Here is a 15,107-nt window from a genome sequence, read left to right on the forward strand (position 1 = left end):
GGGAGGGGGAGCGGGAGAATTATTGAAAGTTTTAAAAGATTCCGATAAAACTTTCTTTTCTCGTTGATGATTTCAATATGGAAGAAAGGATTAGAACTTTTATCTCTCACCGGTACCGATCTACAGCGCATCCACTACAAAAAAAGAAAAAAATGTTGTGAAGCCACGAAAGCAGTAGTGTTACTTCGTAGCACAATTACTATTGTTATTTTTAATAACCTTAAATCCACAAAGGATCTTTGTTTCCTTGTACCACCGTTTGTACAAACGACAAGACCAAACGAGTCGATCCGAACATAGCTGACTTTTATTTGTCTCAGGTACGACTTCAACCTCTTTTTATGATTATCCCAATCCAACAAATACACTTTCACCAAATGTAACATTGAAAGGCAAACGTAGGCTGTACCTAAAAAACTGTCAAATTACAAATAAAAATTTATTTCACAACGGCCCATCTTTGGTTTGCAGAACGTTTCAGATGATATTTCATTAGCATTTGATCAGAACTTTTCCGATACTTGACTCGACGGTTACTTAAAAGGATGACAGAAAGGGATCCTAATCTGAGGTCAAAACTGACAAGGGCATTTATAAAGGTTACTTTACAGCTTACCTGTAGTTCCAGGTAAAGACAGGTCTTCCAGAGTATCTACTTCAAAAGACGACGAAAGTCGATTAATACTATCAACCCATTGAAAAACATGTACTATACTAGATACAGGAAGAACGACTCTGTACAATGGTGACACAGTTTTATGTAGTACTAACAGGCTGGTGACCAATTCTGGTAGAACCACACCTACAAGTAACAACTATAAAGCTTGATCTCTTAGATATTAAAAAAAAAAAAAAAAAAAAAAAAAAAAAAAAATTAGAACAAATGGGTTTTCATTTAAGGGCAATTTCAGACATACCCCAGTATAAGCCCGTCGACTTTTGGGACACGAAACTTATTGTAGGAGGGGGAGGGGGAGGAATCCATCCTAAGAAAACAGAACAAGATGAAAATCGACTCGCTTATAAGATAAACTGATTAGTCTGTCTAAAAAACGACGAATAAAATTCAAAAGGAGCACATTAATGATTTTAACTTAGAAATCAGTTGTGTGAAAGTTTGGTATTTTCTAATGCGTTTAAGCAAATGTGGATACTGGTTGGTCCAATCTTAGGAGCGTCGGAAATTATTATAAAGCAGTGGAAATTCAGACGACTCCCAGGGGAGGGGGGTGAGCCTCTATTATTTCATCAGATAATAGGGCAATTTAGTTTGAATGTGGTCAAATTGGTTTTCAGAAGATTATGTAGTATTAGGGGGTGAAAATGTTTCTATTATTTTGTGCAATCATCCTCAAATTCTGAAACGTTTTAATTCTTCAAAACTTACACTCTAAATAAACAGCAACCGAAGATGAAAATCCGTGATTCCCAACGTGGGATGCAGGCCCCACCAGCGTGAAATGGCAATATTTTGGCGGGTCATGGGCAGGACGTGCACCCTTGGCTGACCATACTATAGAGCCTTATTTTGAAAAAAAAAAGAAAGAAAGACAATCTCGTTGTGAATGACGTTAGATTCATGTGTATTTAAAGGGCAAAAAGATAGATGATATTATTGCAATAACCACATGCGTATTATAGAAACTGTTTAATACAGGTAATAATTTTCATTACCATTAAATATGCTTAGACGACGACGGCAAAAAAATAATACCAAGTTAATAGCCTTTTAAGTTTTGTTCAGGTGAAAAAATATATAATTTTGAATAACAAAATTGAAATATCAGGAGGGGGAAATCAGGGTTTTTGAAATTCTTAGGTGGGGCATGGTCCAAAATTGATAGGGAACCACTATTCTAAGCCTTGAAGTTGTAGAGACGGTGAGATATCTTAGTACCAAGCGAAATTCCTTAACAACTTTAAAGGGTGATCGGTTTCCACTTCTGAAATACCGTCTCTACTCTTAATAAAAACCTAATTAGCAAATGTTTTCTGCACCCTCTTTCATCTAGAGCTTTAGAATACACAACTTTTATGTTTAATTTTTAGGAACAAGCAGGCAAAACTTTGTATCAGACACCTCACGACTTTCATTCATTTATTATTGCATAGGAAAAAGATTTGACATTGATACTAAACTTTCTTTTTCTTCAAATACATTCTGTATGGACAACGACAATTCTTATATATATATATATATATATATATATATATATATATATATATATATATATATATATATATATATATATATATATATATATATATACATATATATATATGTATATATATAGCCAAAAGAATCGGCTTATTATGCTGATTTCAAATAAGTAAGTTTCATTAAGTTTACCCATTAAATGTTATGAGCCTGAGAAAATTTGCCTGATTTTCAAAAAAAGGGGGAAACACCCCCCTCGAAGTTAGTGTTAATGAAAATGATGACATCAGATTCAGTGCATCAAAAAACATTACTGTTAAGGTTTCAAGCTTCTATCTACAAAAATTTGAAATTTTATAATTTTGCCACAATAACAGGGGTGATCGTATCGACCCATTGGTGCTAGAACATCGTGAGAGGGCTCATTCAAAAGGAAATCAAAATTTTTAATGTCCTTTAAGTGACCAAAAAGATTGAAGGGCCACTAGCCCCCCTCACTACCCCTTTTTTCCCAAAATCGTCCGATAAAAATTTTGGGATGGTCATTTTGTTCATTATAGTTGAAAGGCGCATTAACTATACCTTTGGGCATAACATGACCCTCCCACAGCCCCAGGGGGGAAGGTCTTTATGTTATAAAATTTGTCCGTTATTTACATTTTCGGGTGGGGGGGGGAGGGATTTTTTGCTGGGGGTGTTTTCACGGTAGAATTTTCAATGAGAAGGGAAGTTTCCAGGGAGTGAACTTGTCAGAGGAAATCATTTGCTTTGTCTTTTCAGTCTCGATATTAAGCGTGGAGTTGTTAAAGAGTAATTGTCCGGGGTAAATTTTCACCAGGATTGATTTGTCTAGAGCAGAGGTTCTCAATATTTGGTACGCGCACCCACTGAGGGTACGCAAAATTTTTTAGGGGGTACGCGGCCGGTCAACAAAAAAATAGAACAACTCTTTAACTCTAGTACTGGCAATTTTATTAATATTTTAGCTATAGCTTACTTAGTACCGGTAACTGAGAAGGGGTACGAAAAATGTTTTGTGGGTAAAAAGGTGTAAAGTGTCTAAGTAAGTTTGAGAACCATCGGAGTAGAGGATAATTCCATGGGGAGGGAGGGGGTCATCCGTGAAGGTTGGGCCAGATTTCCTGGCATTGTTAAAAAACGATCAGAAATAAAAAAAACAAAAAAAACAAGCTTTTTCAACAGAAAGTATGGAGCAACATTAAAACTTAAAGCGAATAGAAACTATTACGCATATGAAGGGGGTTGCCCCGTCTTCAACTACTCGCTCTTTACGCTAAAGTTTAAATTTTGTCCAAATTCTTTAAAAATGACTCCTGAAACACAATGATCGTTTAGTTAGAACAACAAGAAGCTTTTTTTAAAGTACTAAAAAATGACTTTAGCGTAAAGAGTGGTGTTTTGAGGAGGGGGCAAAAAACTTGTCCTTTTTCATTTAATTTCTTCTTTAATAATACCAAAATCGCTGTATTTACTATATCAGTAAAGAATATAAGATTGACATATTGCAGGATAGTCATCAGTTTTGATGAGAAATAATAGCACCTGTATCACATTTGAGTTAAATTTAATTTAACATTATTACCAAACGAACGATGAAGCAATTCTTCAAGCACATGTATCCAGCCTATTCCAAGGAGGTTTCTCTCCCCCCACTTATCAGCAGCGCTATAGCGCTGCCTATAGCAAGGAGCCACAAGGCTCTTTCACTTTAATTTTTTTTTCAAAGGTATAAATGTAAAAAAAAAAAAAAAAAAAAGCGCATAGTATAGTACTTACCAAAAACAGAATTTTGCTTACAACAAGAATTATGTTGCATTTTCTTTTATATATTATGATATTGACAACTATGACAAATTAAAAAAAGAATTTCAACATTGAAAAAATTTCTTTGTGAAAAAAATTGTTCATTGAAAATTTTGAGCAGTGTACTTTGTTTCTTAAAGATCAACGACAAACAAAAATAAATCACACATAATAATCAAGATAACTGGAAAGAACTAGTACAAATAAACTGAAGATTTCATAAAGAACGATATCTCACACGTTTTTTTTATTTTTATTTTTCAAAGTAAGAAGTGTAAGGAAAGTCGGCAGTAGCCAAACTCCTGTTTTTAGTAATTTTTGTTCGTTTTAAGCTTGACTTAATTATACAGTGTAATTTTTATTTAATTTAATTGTTGATTTATTCATCTACATAGATTTAGAACGGTCGAGTAAAATAATCAATAAAACCATTACTTTTTCCTCTCATGAAGGCCGTTGTAGCTGCATACGTGAAACAGATGGCGTTTCGTTACTTAGAAAAAAATCTGGTTAGTTTCACTTCTTCTACGACAAATATTTCGAGAACTAGCAATCCGTAGTTGAAACAGATAAGTGACCGAGAAGATGAAGCAGACAATAATAAAACTTGAATAGTAATTTCAATTCTTAACAGAGTGAACTCGAAAATTATAAGACTTCAGATCAGGCATATTCTTTTCTTAACATAATTTAAAAACGTGGAAGGAGAAGAGACGCTAAAAGTATACGAGACTTACCTGTAATATCATATTCAAGAATTGTATAAGCTAACTGCAGATGACTTGGAAAATTGGAAACAAGACTGCAAACAATAGGAGTGATACTTCCAATATGGTCCGTCAGCAACTGAATATAGCTATCTAGTAATCGAACTACACAGAATTGCAAATCATCTGGAAATATTAATAATTAAGCTGAAATAACGAATATGCATAGGTTCAGGCAGCCAAATAATAAGAAAGTCTGCTCGTAAAAATAAATAAACTTCCAATTCCAACACCATAAGTCACGCTTTAGCGCATATCTCAAATGTTTAATAGATATGGAAAGGGAGTTCCAAGTTCATCTCCTACGGGACTTCTGCAGAGGAGAAACAGAATTGATATCTATGAGTATGATAAACTAATCCAAATTTGGCAGACAGAAACTTTTAGCAGCATATACACACTGAAATCAGAACTGCCCACCGTGCTAACATAACTGAGCCAAGTGCAAAACAATGTACAGCTATCCCGGGTGAGCTTCAAAACATAGTATATGGTTAACCAGTTTTTTTCTCTATACAGGTTACTTGTATTTTTATGAAGTGGAATGATCTCAGACATTGGGTGTTACATTGCTTTGTTCGATATCTACATTTAGTAGTCACATGCTGGTCATTCCTATTCTATGGGCGTAGTGTTGATTTTTCGCTTTTTTGCCATGCAGTATTTAATTATTTAAATTTGTCTTAATTTTATTGTAATTAGCAAAGATCATATTGGGGTAATATAGAAGCAGCAATGACATGTGCACACGTTTATTTAGGGATTTAATTAGGGTTCTCGATACAATGTTTTCAAGTTGCATTAAATGTTCGAATCTCAGAAACTTCAGTACATCGCTAAAAAGCTAATTATTAAAAGGTGTTGTTATGACTGTAATTTATATGCGTACTCCTAATGCAACATACAAAGACATGATGAAAATACAACACTCTAGTGACAACATTATGAAAACTACAACAAAGAAAGTACTTTTATGTTGTGGCTACGACACTCGGGTTCTTCATCAGGGTTGAACGAGTTTCTCTGAAACTCAATCCAAAAGAAATATACCAAAAAGGATTGGGTTTTTACATAAAATTAACACCAAATTTATATAGGTCTTAAATGCATAAACAAAAACGTCGAAAAGTTGAGGAAAACAAGTAAACAAGATCAAGTTATGCAAAGCCCAGTCGATTTTTCGCCCGTCGTTTCTACTTGTGTTCATGGATTCTAAAAAAAAATATATTTTCAAATTTTTAAATTTCCAGCAAAAAAAAATCATGTTTCTATTCAAGATTACAACCTAAGTTACCACAACCTCAGGAAGTGCTCTTACCGCTGTGCTATCAAGTCCTGTAAAATAGTGTTTGTTTTAAACTTTTTATATTGCCCAATCACCAGTTTATTTTGTTAAAGGCCTCCCACAGCGTGGGAGCGACACGTGGGCGAGGGACACTCAGCGTGTCACCAAGTGGCGATAGGGGAACTCCCTACAGATCTATAGGGTACCTCCATAGGAGGTACGGACGAAGAGGGGACCTTGTCCCTGGGTGTCCATAATAGAAACTAGGGCACCCTTGCCCACGGCTATAAATACAGGTGGAGGAGGAAGAAGGCCCCTCAAATGTATGCTCAACAGAGCCTACCGGCGTGTCCAAACGTCCCATAAGTTACAAACCTTCTTCCTTTAATAGGTTAAAAGGCATGGTGACGCAGAGCACTATCGTGGGAGGATCCCCTATAGAAGGACAACTGTGGCAAGGCGTAAGATCCAAATCCTTGGACAACACCCTCTGCAAAGGGCTGCCTCGACCCTTTCGTGGTACCTGCAAGACTGAGGACCTTACGGTCATCTGTCTCTCACTTGAAGAGTGGTGCCACTAGGAAATTATAGCCTAGGTATCTGACAGAGCATTGGCATTGATTAATGGATAATTCTTCTGGGCTTGGTATGTTTTGACGGACATTTTTTGGGCAAAAAAACCTCTTCCTAGCTAATTTATCTATTATGGGTTGCATCCCAGTAATAGCGTAAAATTTGTAGGCATGAATACATAATAAGTCGGAGGTAATAGGCTTGAGACTGTCCGTGCAGGATTTCGACTCTTGTTGATAGAAGAGCATCGCCAAGTTTTGAAAACCACGATGGGCCAAGAATTTTACAAAATTCATACTAGAGGTGCCAGGGACTCCTTGCAGTTCGGTTCTAAGCCAGTTTAAGCGCTTCGGTGTAGACTTGATAAGACAAGTTGATCCCCGTCCTGCACTGATATCCGGGAACATTGCTTTTCCTGAGGTTAAAATAATGTTACGACATTAAAAACGACTATCGTATCGACATTTTGACTGACGAATTCAGACGATTCAAGCTGGACTTATTAGGAGTTTCAGAAACTTATATCCCAGGGGTAGGAAGCATTAAATTAGGTGATATAGAATTTGTTTACTCAGGCAGGAAGGATGGAGTACATAGACAGGGAGTAGGGCTCACGATAATAAGGAAGCTGCTAAGTCTTGTTTAGACTGGGAATGTATTAATAATAGAACATTAATAGCTCATTTTGATGACTAAAAAGTCCAGGGTATCAATTATTGTAATATATGCCCCTGTAGAACGGACTGACGGAAATACTAGTGACTCAGGTGAATTTTACTTACAGTCACAAGAACAAAAAGACAGGGTCCCAAGTGGAAATATGGTGTTTTTTTTAACTATGAGATTTTAATGCCCAGTTCAGTTGAAATAGGAATAGATGCTAACCTAGCCTAGGTAAATTTGTTGTAGAAAAAAAAACAGTAATGGCTACTGACTTTTTGCAATTTTGAAAGTATAATAATCTAGTTATAACCAATACGGTGTTTGATCATAAAATGGCCCATAAGTTGACATGGTATTCACGTGATGGTAAGACAGCAAACTTTATTGACTATGTTATAGTAAACTGAAGACTGGCAGGATCAATACATGATACTAAAGTATATAAGAGTGCTGTTATTGATGTTAAAAGTAAAGATCAACATCTAGTAGTGTCTATGGTTACTTTATGGCTAAAATTTCGGAAGGGTAATTACCTTCCGTGAAGTTATGTTGTTGGTAGACTCCAGGAGGAGAATTTAAGAGAAATTTTTCAGGAATAGTAGAACGCTAAAGTTGAGAGTTTGACAATGCGGAAGATGGTTTGAATAATTTTAGAAAAACAATTTGTGAATTTGCTAATGATGTCTTAGGGAAAAAAGGTAGGACTGCAGCTAGGAATATTAGTGAAATAACCTTATGTTTGATAGAGAGGAGAAGGGGCTTATGTAAAAATTATCTGAGAGATAGATCATATGAAAACAGAAGAAATGTAAAGAAAGTGGCATTAAAACATGAAATAAGGAGATGTGAAGTGGAGGCCATGGATAAAATTGCAAAGGATCTGAAAGACGCAGCTAGACGGCATAATAGTAAAATATTGTACTGGTATATCAATATATTGAGAGGGCATAGTCAATCCGGAATCGATCCAGGCAAAGATAGGAGCGGGGCTACAATTAGTGATTAAGGAACATTTAATGAAATACAATTACTGATATTGTGGTAAGTGAGTTTCTTAAATATGGTGTTTTTGAAAAAGGAGAAGCACCTAACGATTTTAGGAAAACCTTAATTAAACCACTGTAAAAGAAAGGTGATAAGAGTGAGTGTGGTAATAATCGAGGCATTAGTGGTCTCTGTATGTAACCAGGGGTGGATTCACTGTTTTAGTTGGGGGGGGGGGCATAATAGGTTGCTTCGATAAACTTCCACACAAAGAAATACCCGCGATTTGAAATGGAATCTCGACAATTATATGTCGTAGGTAGGGGGTGGAAAAGGTCGTAAATTTAATCTAAAATCTGGTGAGGGTTAAAGTTCTAATAAATGTGTTGAAATTAAATGGTATAAAAATATTTATGCAAAAAAAATTACTAAGTTACAAAAACTATCCCACGATAAAAAACATAAAAAGTTGTTCACCATAAATATTTAATAGTTTCTGCATAATTTTTTGCCTTTGTAATTCTGACTGCATCTATAAAAAAATGATATTTAATATTATCTGCATAATTTTTTGCCTTTGTATTTCCGACTGCTGTTGCGAGTGAGTTAAGCTTTTATTGTAAAAAAAAAAAAAAAAAAAAAATGGCATGTTGCCAAACTTTGTGGAATCGCTTAGTAACTATGATAGTAATGAAGAGTAGGAAATGAGGATAAAGATACGACTTGTATATTCGTAAAAGATGTATTAAACATTAATACCAGTTCTTTTAGGGGTGTAACAAGGAAAGCAGAACGAAGAGATAGAAATGCAGAGAAGACATTTAAAACGAGGGTATTAAGTATAGGAAAAAAAGCGTTAACTAATCACTGTTTCTTTTTAAAAATAGTGTTTTAATAAACAGTGTCAACTTTGACGATCTCTCAAAAATTTACTAATAAAAATTTTACTTTTCATAATAACGTAGCATATCTTTCCAATTTTTCAAGTTCGATGTATTTCGCTTACATTTCAGAATTCACAATTTTATAAGAAAAAGTCTATTTCTGTATTTCCAAAACCGACATATCTGTTCACTACACGGTCGATGTCTACCTCAATATATCAGTGAACGTTTATAATGGCTAGTCCTGTCCGTTTATAGCTCTTCGTTAGTATTTCCTCTTCTATTCATCCAAAAATATTCGAATAAAGATCAAAACCGTCAGAAAAATATGAACTCTAATAAAGAAGCATGTAGTATGTGCTTCAAACTAAGTATATGAGTCGAAACACTCCTTAGAAAACAAATAATTATGTGTTTGTTATTTTTGTATTTGATAGGTATAGATTGGTGAGTTAAATTCAGCTGTGTAAATTATTCTTTTTTTAATATTGAGGTTTTCAGATATTCAGATCAAAGTTTAATCTCGATATGTCTTTTAAGCACAAAATAAAAATTTGAATGCCTTCTTTTATTTGCCTTCTTTTATAAACAAATTTTGAAAATCTATTCTTCTTAAATAATTACTCCAACCTTAGAAGGAGTATTTCGACGCATATACTTAGTTTTAAGTATATACTTACACGAACCTTTATTGATGTTCTAAAGAGTTTGACCTTTATTTTAATGTTTTTAGATGAACAGAGGAGGTGATAAGTCATAGAATGCAGAGCTTTAATTAGATGAAAATAGAGAGTAGTGGCCACCATTTGCTCGCCAAAATCCAAAACTTAAATTAATAGTTTTTGCACTTCTCATACATTCACTTTCTATTATACAAATCCCCTATAAAACAACAATGTTGTAAAACGACCCCGCTTCGCAAAAAAGCAAACCCAAAAAACCAAAACAGACAGCCAAAAAAAGTAATGATATCAATTTCTTCACCTCAGTCAAACAAATTTTTAACAGTAAAAAGATACAAATATTTTGCTTTTCAGCCCCGTTGTGATAGCACAATCCAGAAATATCACCTCAACAGCCTAAAGCCTTCATCTTGTTTGCAAAAAGAAACAGTCTTACTAAATAAAAACTTATCAAAAACTCAATTATTAAAAAACAATTACAGATAAAATAACTTTCGTCCCAACCCAAACCAGAGCAAGCGGTCCCAACCAAAAATCCACCACTACGTCAGGAGGGTGCCACCCTCCTGGATCCTCCTTTGCTACTCCTGTATGTAGCAAATTACTTAGTAATATGATGCTTTTAGACTGGGAGATGCTGCAGACAAATTTTTTAAAGAAGATTGCGGTTTTAGAAAAGGTAGAAAATGTGTTGACCAAGTTTTCGCTCTTAGATTTATAATTGAGAAGTGTCTGAGTTGTCAAACACCTTTGGTCCTTAGTTTTATAGATTATGAGCAAGCGTTCGATTTTGTTGATAGAAGAGCTTTAGCAAAGGTCTTATCCTTGTATGGTAAACCAGATAAATACACTAAAGTGATCAGTGCTATGCAAAAAAAAATACTGCAGCGGTTAAGTTGGGAAATGAGGTTAGCAACTGGTTTTGTATTAAATCAGGAATTAAGCAGGGTTGTATTTTGCCCCTCTATATATGGATCATTTTGATGGAATTTGTCTTAAGGAGCACAGGAAAGACAATGGGAGACCATGGAGTCAAATGGGGAGGGAAAACTCTTCCGGACTTAGATTATGCTGATGATTTAAGCATTCTAGATAAGTTTGGGCAAAACGAATGAACTTTTGGAGGTTTTGCGAGCTAAGAGTACTAGAACAGGTCTCAAAATTAATGTTAAGAAGAAAAGTCACTAGTAATAAGTGAAGACGAGAAGGTGACGTTGGGTAACGAAAAGATTGATCAGGTGGGCAGCTTCACTTACCTTGGTAGTATCAAACAGTTCGTGCTAACGAACTCAATCGTGCTAACGGCTCAATAGTAACCGAAACTCTAAAAAACGATATTTTGATACCAATGTATACATAAAAGAATGTTTATCCTGATTTCAAATATATAAGTTTCATCAAATTTAGTTTTACCTATTGAAAAGTTACGAGTCGGAGAAAATTTGCCCTATTTTCGAAAAAAGGGGCAAACACCCCCTAAAAGTCATAGAATCTTAATGAAAATCAGACCATCAGATTCGGCGTATCAGAAAACCCTACTGTAGAAGTTTCAAGCTCTATCTGCAAAAATGTGGAATTTTGTATTTTTTGCCAGAATATAGATCACGGATGTGCTCACGACCCAGTGGTCCTAAAATGTCGTGAGGGGACTCATTTTAACAGAAATTAAAATTGCTATTACCCTTTCTAAGTGAGTAAAAAATTGGAGGGCAACTAGGCCCCCCAAGCTCATTTTTCCCAAAGTCACTGGATCAAACTTTTGAGATAGCCACTTTGTTCAGCATAGTCAAAAAATCGACTAATTATGTCTTTGAGGAAGACTTATTCCCTCACAGTTCCCGGGAAACGGACTTCAAGTTATGAAGTTTGTCCATTGTTTACATATAGTATTGGTTATTGGGAAGTATACTGACATTTTCAGGAGGGATTTTTTTCTGGTGGTAGGTCGGTCGGGGGGAGGGGGTTACGTGAGAGGATCTTTCTATGGAGGAATTTATCATGGGGAAGAGAATTTCCATAAAGGGGGTTCTGGATTTTTTGGCGTTATTTAGAAAAAGCAATGAGAAATTAAATGAAAAAAAATAAGTTTTTCAACTGAAAGTGAGGAGCAACATTAAAACTTAAAACGAACAGAAATTATTACGTATATGAGGGTGCTCGTCCCCTCCTTAATACCTCGCTCTTTACACTAAAGTATTTTTAATAAATTTAAAAAACTATTTATTATAATTAAACAGCATTTGTGATTCAGGGGTGATTCTTAAAGAATTAGAACGAAATTCGAACGAAATTTGAAATTATTACGTATATGAGGGTGCTCGTTCCCTCCTTAATACCTCGCTCTTTACACTAAAGTATTTTTAATAAATTCAAAAAACTATTTATTATAATTAAACAGCATTTGTGATTCAGGGGTCATTCTTAAAGAATTAGAACGAAATTCGAACTTTAGTGTAAAGAGCGAGGTATTGACGAAGGGGCGAACTCCGTCATATACATAACAAAATATACGAATATTGAAGTTCGTTACTTAGGTTAATTTTTAAGTTACGTATATTTATTACTAATAAAAACGTTTTTAAATAAAATTAAAAGTTCTAGTGGCCTTTTTAAGTAACCAAAAAATTGGAGGGCAACTAGGCCCCTTCCCCGCCCCTTTTTTCTCATAATCGTCCTATCAAAACTTTGAAAAAGCCATTTAGCAAAAAAAAGTAAAATTAACATGCAAATTTTGGTTTAATTATTGATGTACGGTGAGCCAAAATCAAAACCTGCATAATTCAAAACATTCAGAAATTAAAATTTGAAAAAACAAGTTTTTTCAGCTGAAAGTAAGGAGCAACATTAAAACCTAAAGCGAACAGAAATTAGTACGTATATGAGGGGTTCGTCCCCTCCTCAATACCTCGCTCATTACGCTAAAGTATTTTTAGCAATTTCAAAAGAGCAATTTATTCCAACTAAAAAGTCTTTGCGATTCAGGGGTTATTCATAAAGAATTGGAACAAAATTCGAACTTTAGTGTAAGAGTGAGGTATTGACCAGGGGGCGAATCCCCTTATATACGTTAACAATATACGAATAAAGAAGTTCGTTAATAAAAATGTTCGTAAAGAAATTAAAAGTTCTAGTGGCCTTTTTAAGTAACAAAAAAATGGAGGGCAACTAGTCCTCCTCCCCTTTTTTTCTCAAAATTGGCCGATCAAAACTTTGAGAAAGCCATTTAGACAAAAAAAAATAAAATTAATACGCACATTTCGTTTTAATTATTTATGTACGGTGAGGCAAAATAAAAGCCTGCATTAATTCAAAAATGTTCAGAAATTAAATAAAAAAAACAATTTTTTTTTAACTGAAAGTAAGGAGCGACATTAAAACTTCAAACGAACATAAATCATTCCATACATGAAAGGGGCTGTCCCCTCCTCAACGCCCTGCTCTTCACGCTAAAGTTTTTTTATTGTTTTAAAAAGTAGAGTTGTGAAAAAGAGTCAATCTTTAGCGTAAAAAGCGGGGCGCTGAGGAGGGGACAGCCCTTTCATATACGGAATAATGTCTGTTCATTTGAAGTTTTAATGTCGCTCCTCACCTTCAGTTTAAAAAAAAAAAATTTTCATTTAATTATTAGTAAAGTCGGTGGGAGCAGAGAATATATTAAAAGGAGAATGCCCAAGGCTGAAGTATTTTTTCACAATTAAAAAAAAAAGCTTGGAAGAATAGGGAGATAAGTCTGCAAACCAAGATTATAATATTGGAAGCTACAGTGACGACAGTTATAAAATATGGCTCTGAAGCATGGGCAATGACAGATTGCCGAGGATTGTCCAAATTTGCCAATTGTCTAAGGCTAAGCGGAAAGCAGGTTGTCCTCATCTGGGCTGGGAGGATGACATAAAGAAAGATTTAAAGGAAATAGGAACTTCCTGAGAGGGTGTAAAGAGGGAGGATTTGAATAGATTGGGACGGAAGAGGAGCGTGCGTAGCTGTGTTGGCCTCAGGTGGCTTGTTCCCACAGTGAGTTTTTAGTAGTAGTAGTATTAGTAGTAGTAGTAGTAGTAGTAGTAGTAGTAGTAGTAGACATAATACATCATAATATGAATTATTAACTGACCAGGTGGCTGTTGACTCATTAAACCTACTTGGAATATTTATAAAAATCCTCCGCAAATAAATCGACAGAATACCCCCCCCCCCCTAAACTAACTATATCCAACTTAATTCTAAGCAATACATATTCTAACAGTATTCTCAAACATGAGGCAGACTGAAAACATTTAAACATAGAAAGCTTACAAATATCTTTCCAGCATGGGACTCTCTTAATGGACATTCTATTGTCCATTAAGACATGTGTAAATTATTCTATCCCTATCTTTAGTATAATAATTTCTTATTCACACATTTTTAGTCCCAAGACTCCTGCTTAAAAAACAAGAGGTTATTGGTGCGAGTTTTATTTCTAAAATATTACTATTACAAATTTCCAGTATTTCTATGAATGGAATTGTTCATATTATCTAAGGATTGTGCATACCCCTTCGTGCCACGGTTACACAAGTGCAAACGCTTGTTACTATATGTTAAGCCTAGTCAATAAGTATAAACATATTTAAACAATAAATAAAGTTTCATAAGTTGAAAAACACAACAAAGTAGTATATGTATAAACTACAATATATTTACAAATTTACCATAATTCTCTGCTAATGGTTATAGCCTACTGCCCTTAAGCTTTCACAATGTTTTTTTTTCCTAGAAATAGTCATGAAAAAGTATGTCCTTCAAATAGGCCTACATGGACTAACTTGTGTCAATAAAGGAAGCAGCATAGAGTTAAGAGAATATCTGCAGCCATTATCCTCATTGTGAGAAACTGAATACAGGAACCATTTAGCTCCCAATATCACTGGGTCTAAAAAGACCAACAAAAGGAAAACAACATTCAAAAATATGATACATTCGTTTTAGGAGATGAAACCATCTAGTTTTTTCCTCATCCCATACAAAATCATTAACTATTAATTTTAAAACCAAATTTATTCAAAACCATAATTAGCTTCATATCCCGGTAAAAAAAAAAAGTCTATAGGATTTTGATACGTTTGTTATAGTTTTAAGGATAAAAACTCTTTGAGATTCCATTATGGACACAAAGTTATTTATTAGTCATTATCCAAACTATTTTTATCCAAACACTTTAAAAGCTCACTCCTCACTTTAAATCTTAGAAAGCGTAAAAAGTAGGCTTGGAATATTTAGCTTCTGAACTATACCTATGGCTTTCTC

At 34.6% G+C, this 15,107-nt stretch overlaps 1 protein-coding gene across 1 annotated transcript in view; it reads right to left on the bottom strand.

The window, feature by feature from the left end:
• Positions 1-15,107, bottom strand: part of LOC136027197 (probable E3 ubiquitin-protein ligase HERC2) — a gene marked incomplete in the record, with an annotated part of 290,251 nt that overhangs the window by 214,844 nt on the left and 60,300 nt on the right. Inside the window, 2 exon segments of the mRNA XM_065704213.1 lie at positions 617-802; positions 4,720-4,875. Of these exon segments, the coding sequence (XP_065560285.1) occupies positions 617-802; positions 4,720-4,875 (342 nt within the window).

The sequence above is a fragment of the Artemia franciscana genome, chromosome 5 (genome assembly GCF_032884065.1).
Source record: "Artemia franciscana chromosome 5, ASM3288406v1, whole genome shotgun sequence".
Lineage (NCBI taxonomy): Eukaryota > Metazoa > Arthropoda > Branchiopoda > Anostraca > Artemiidae > Artemia > Artemia franciscana.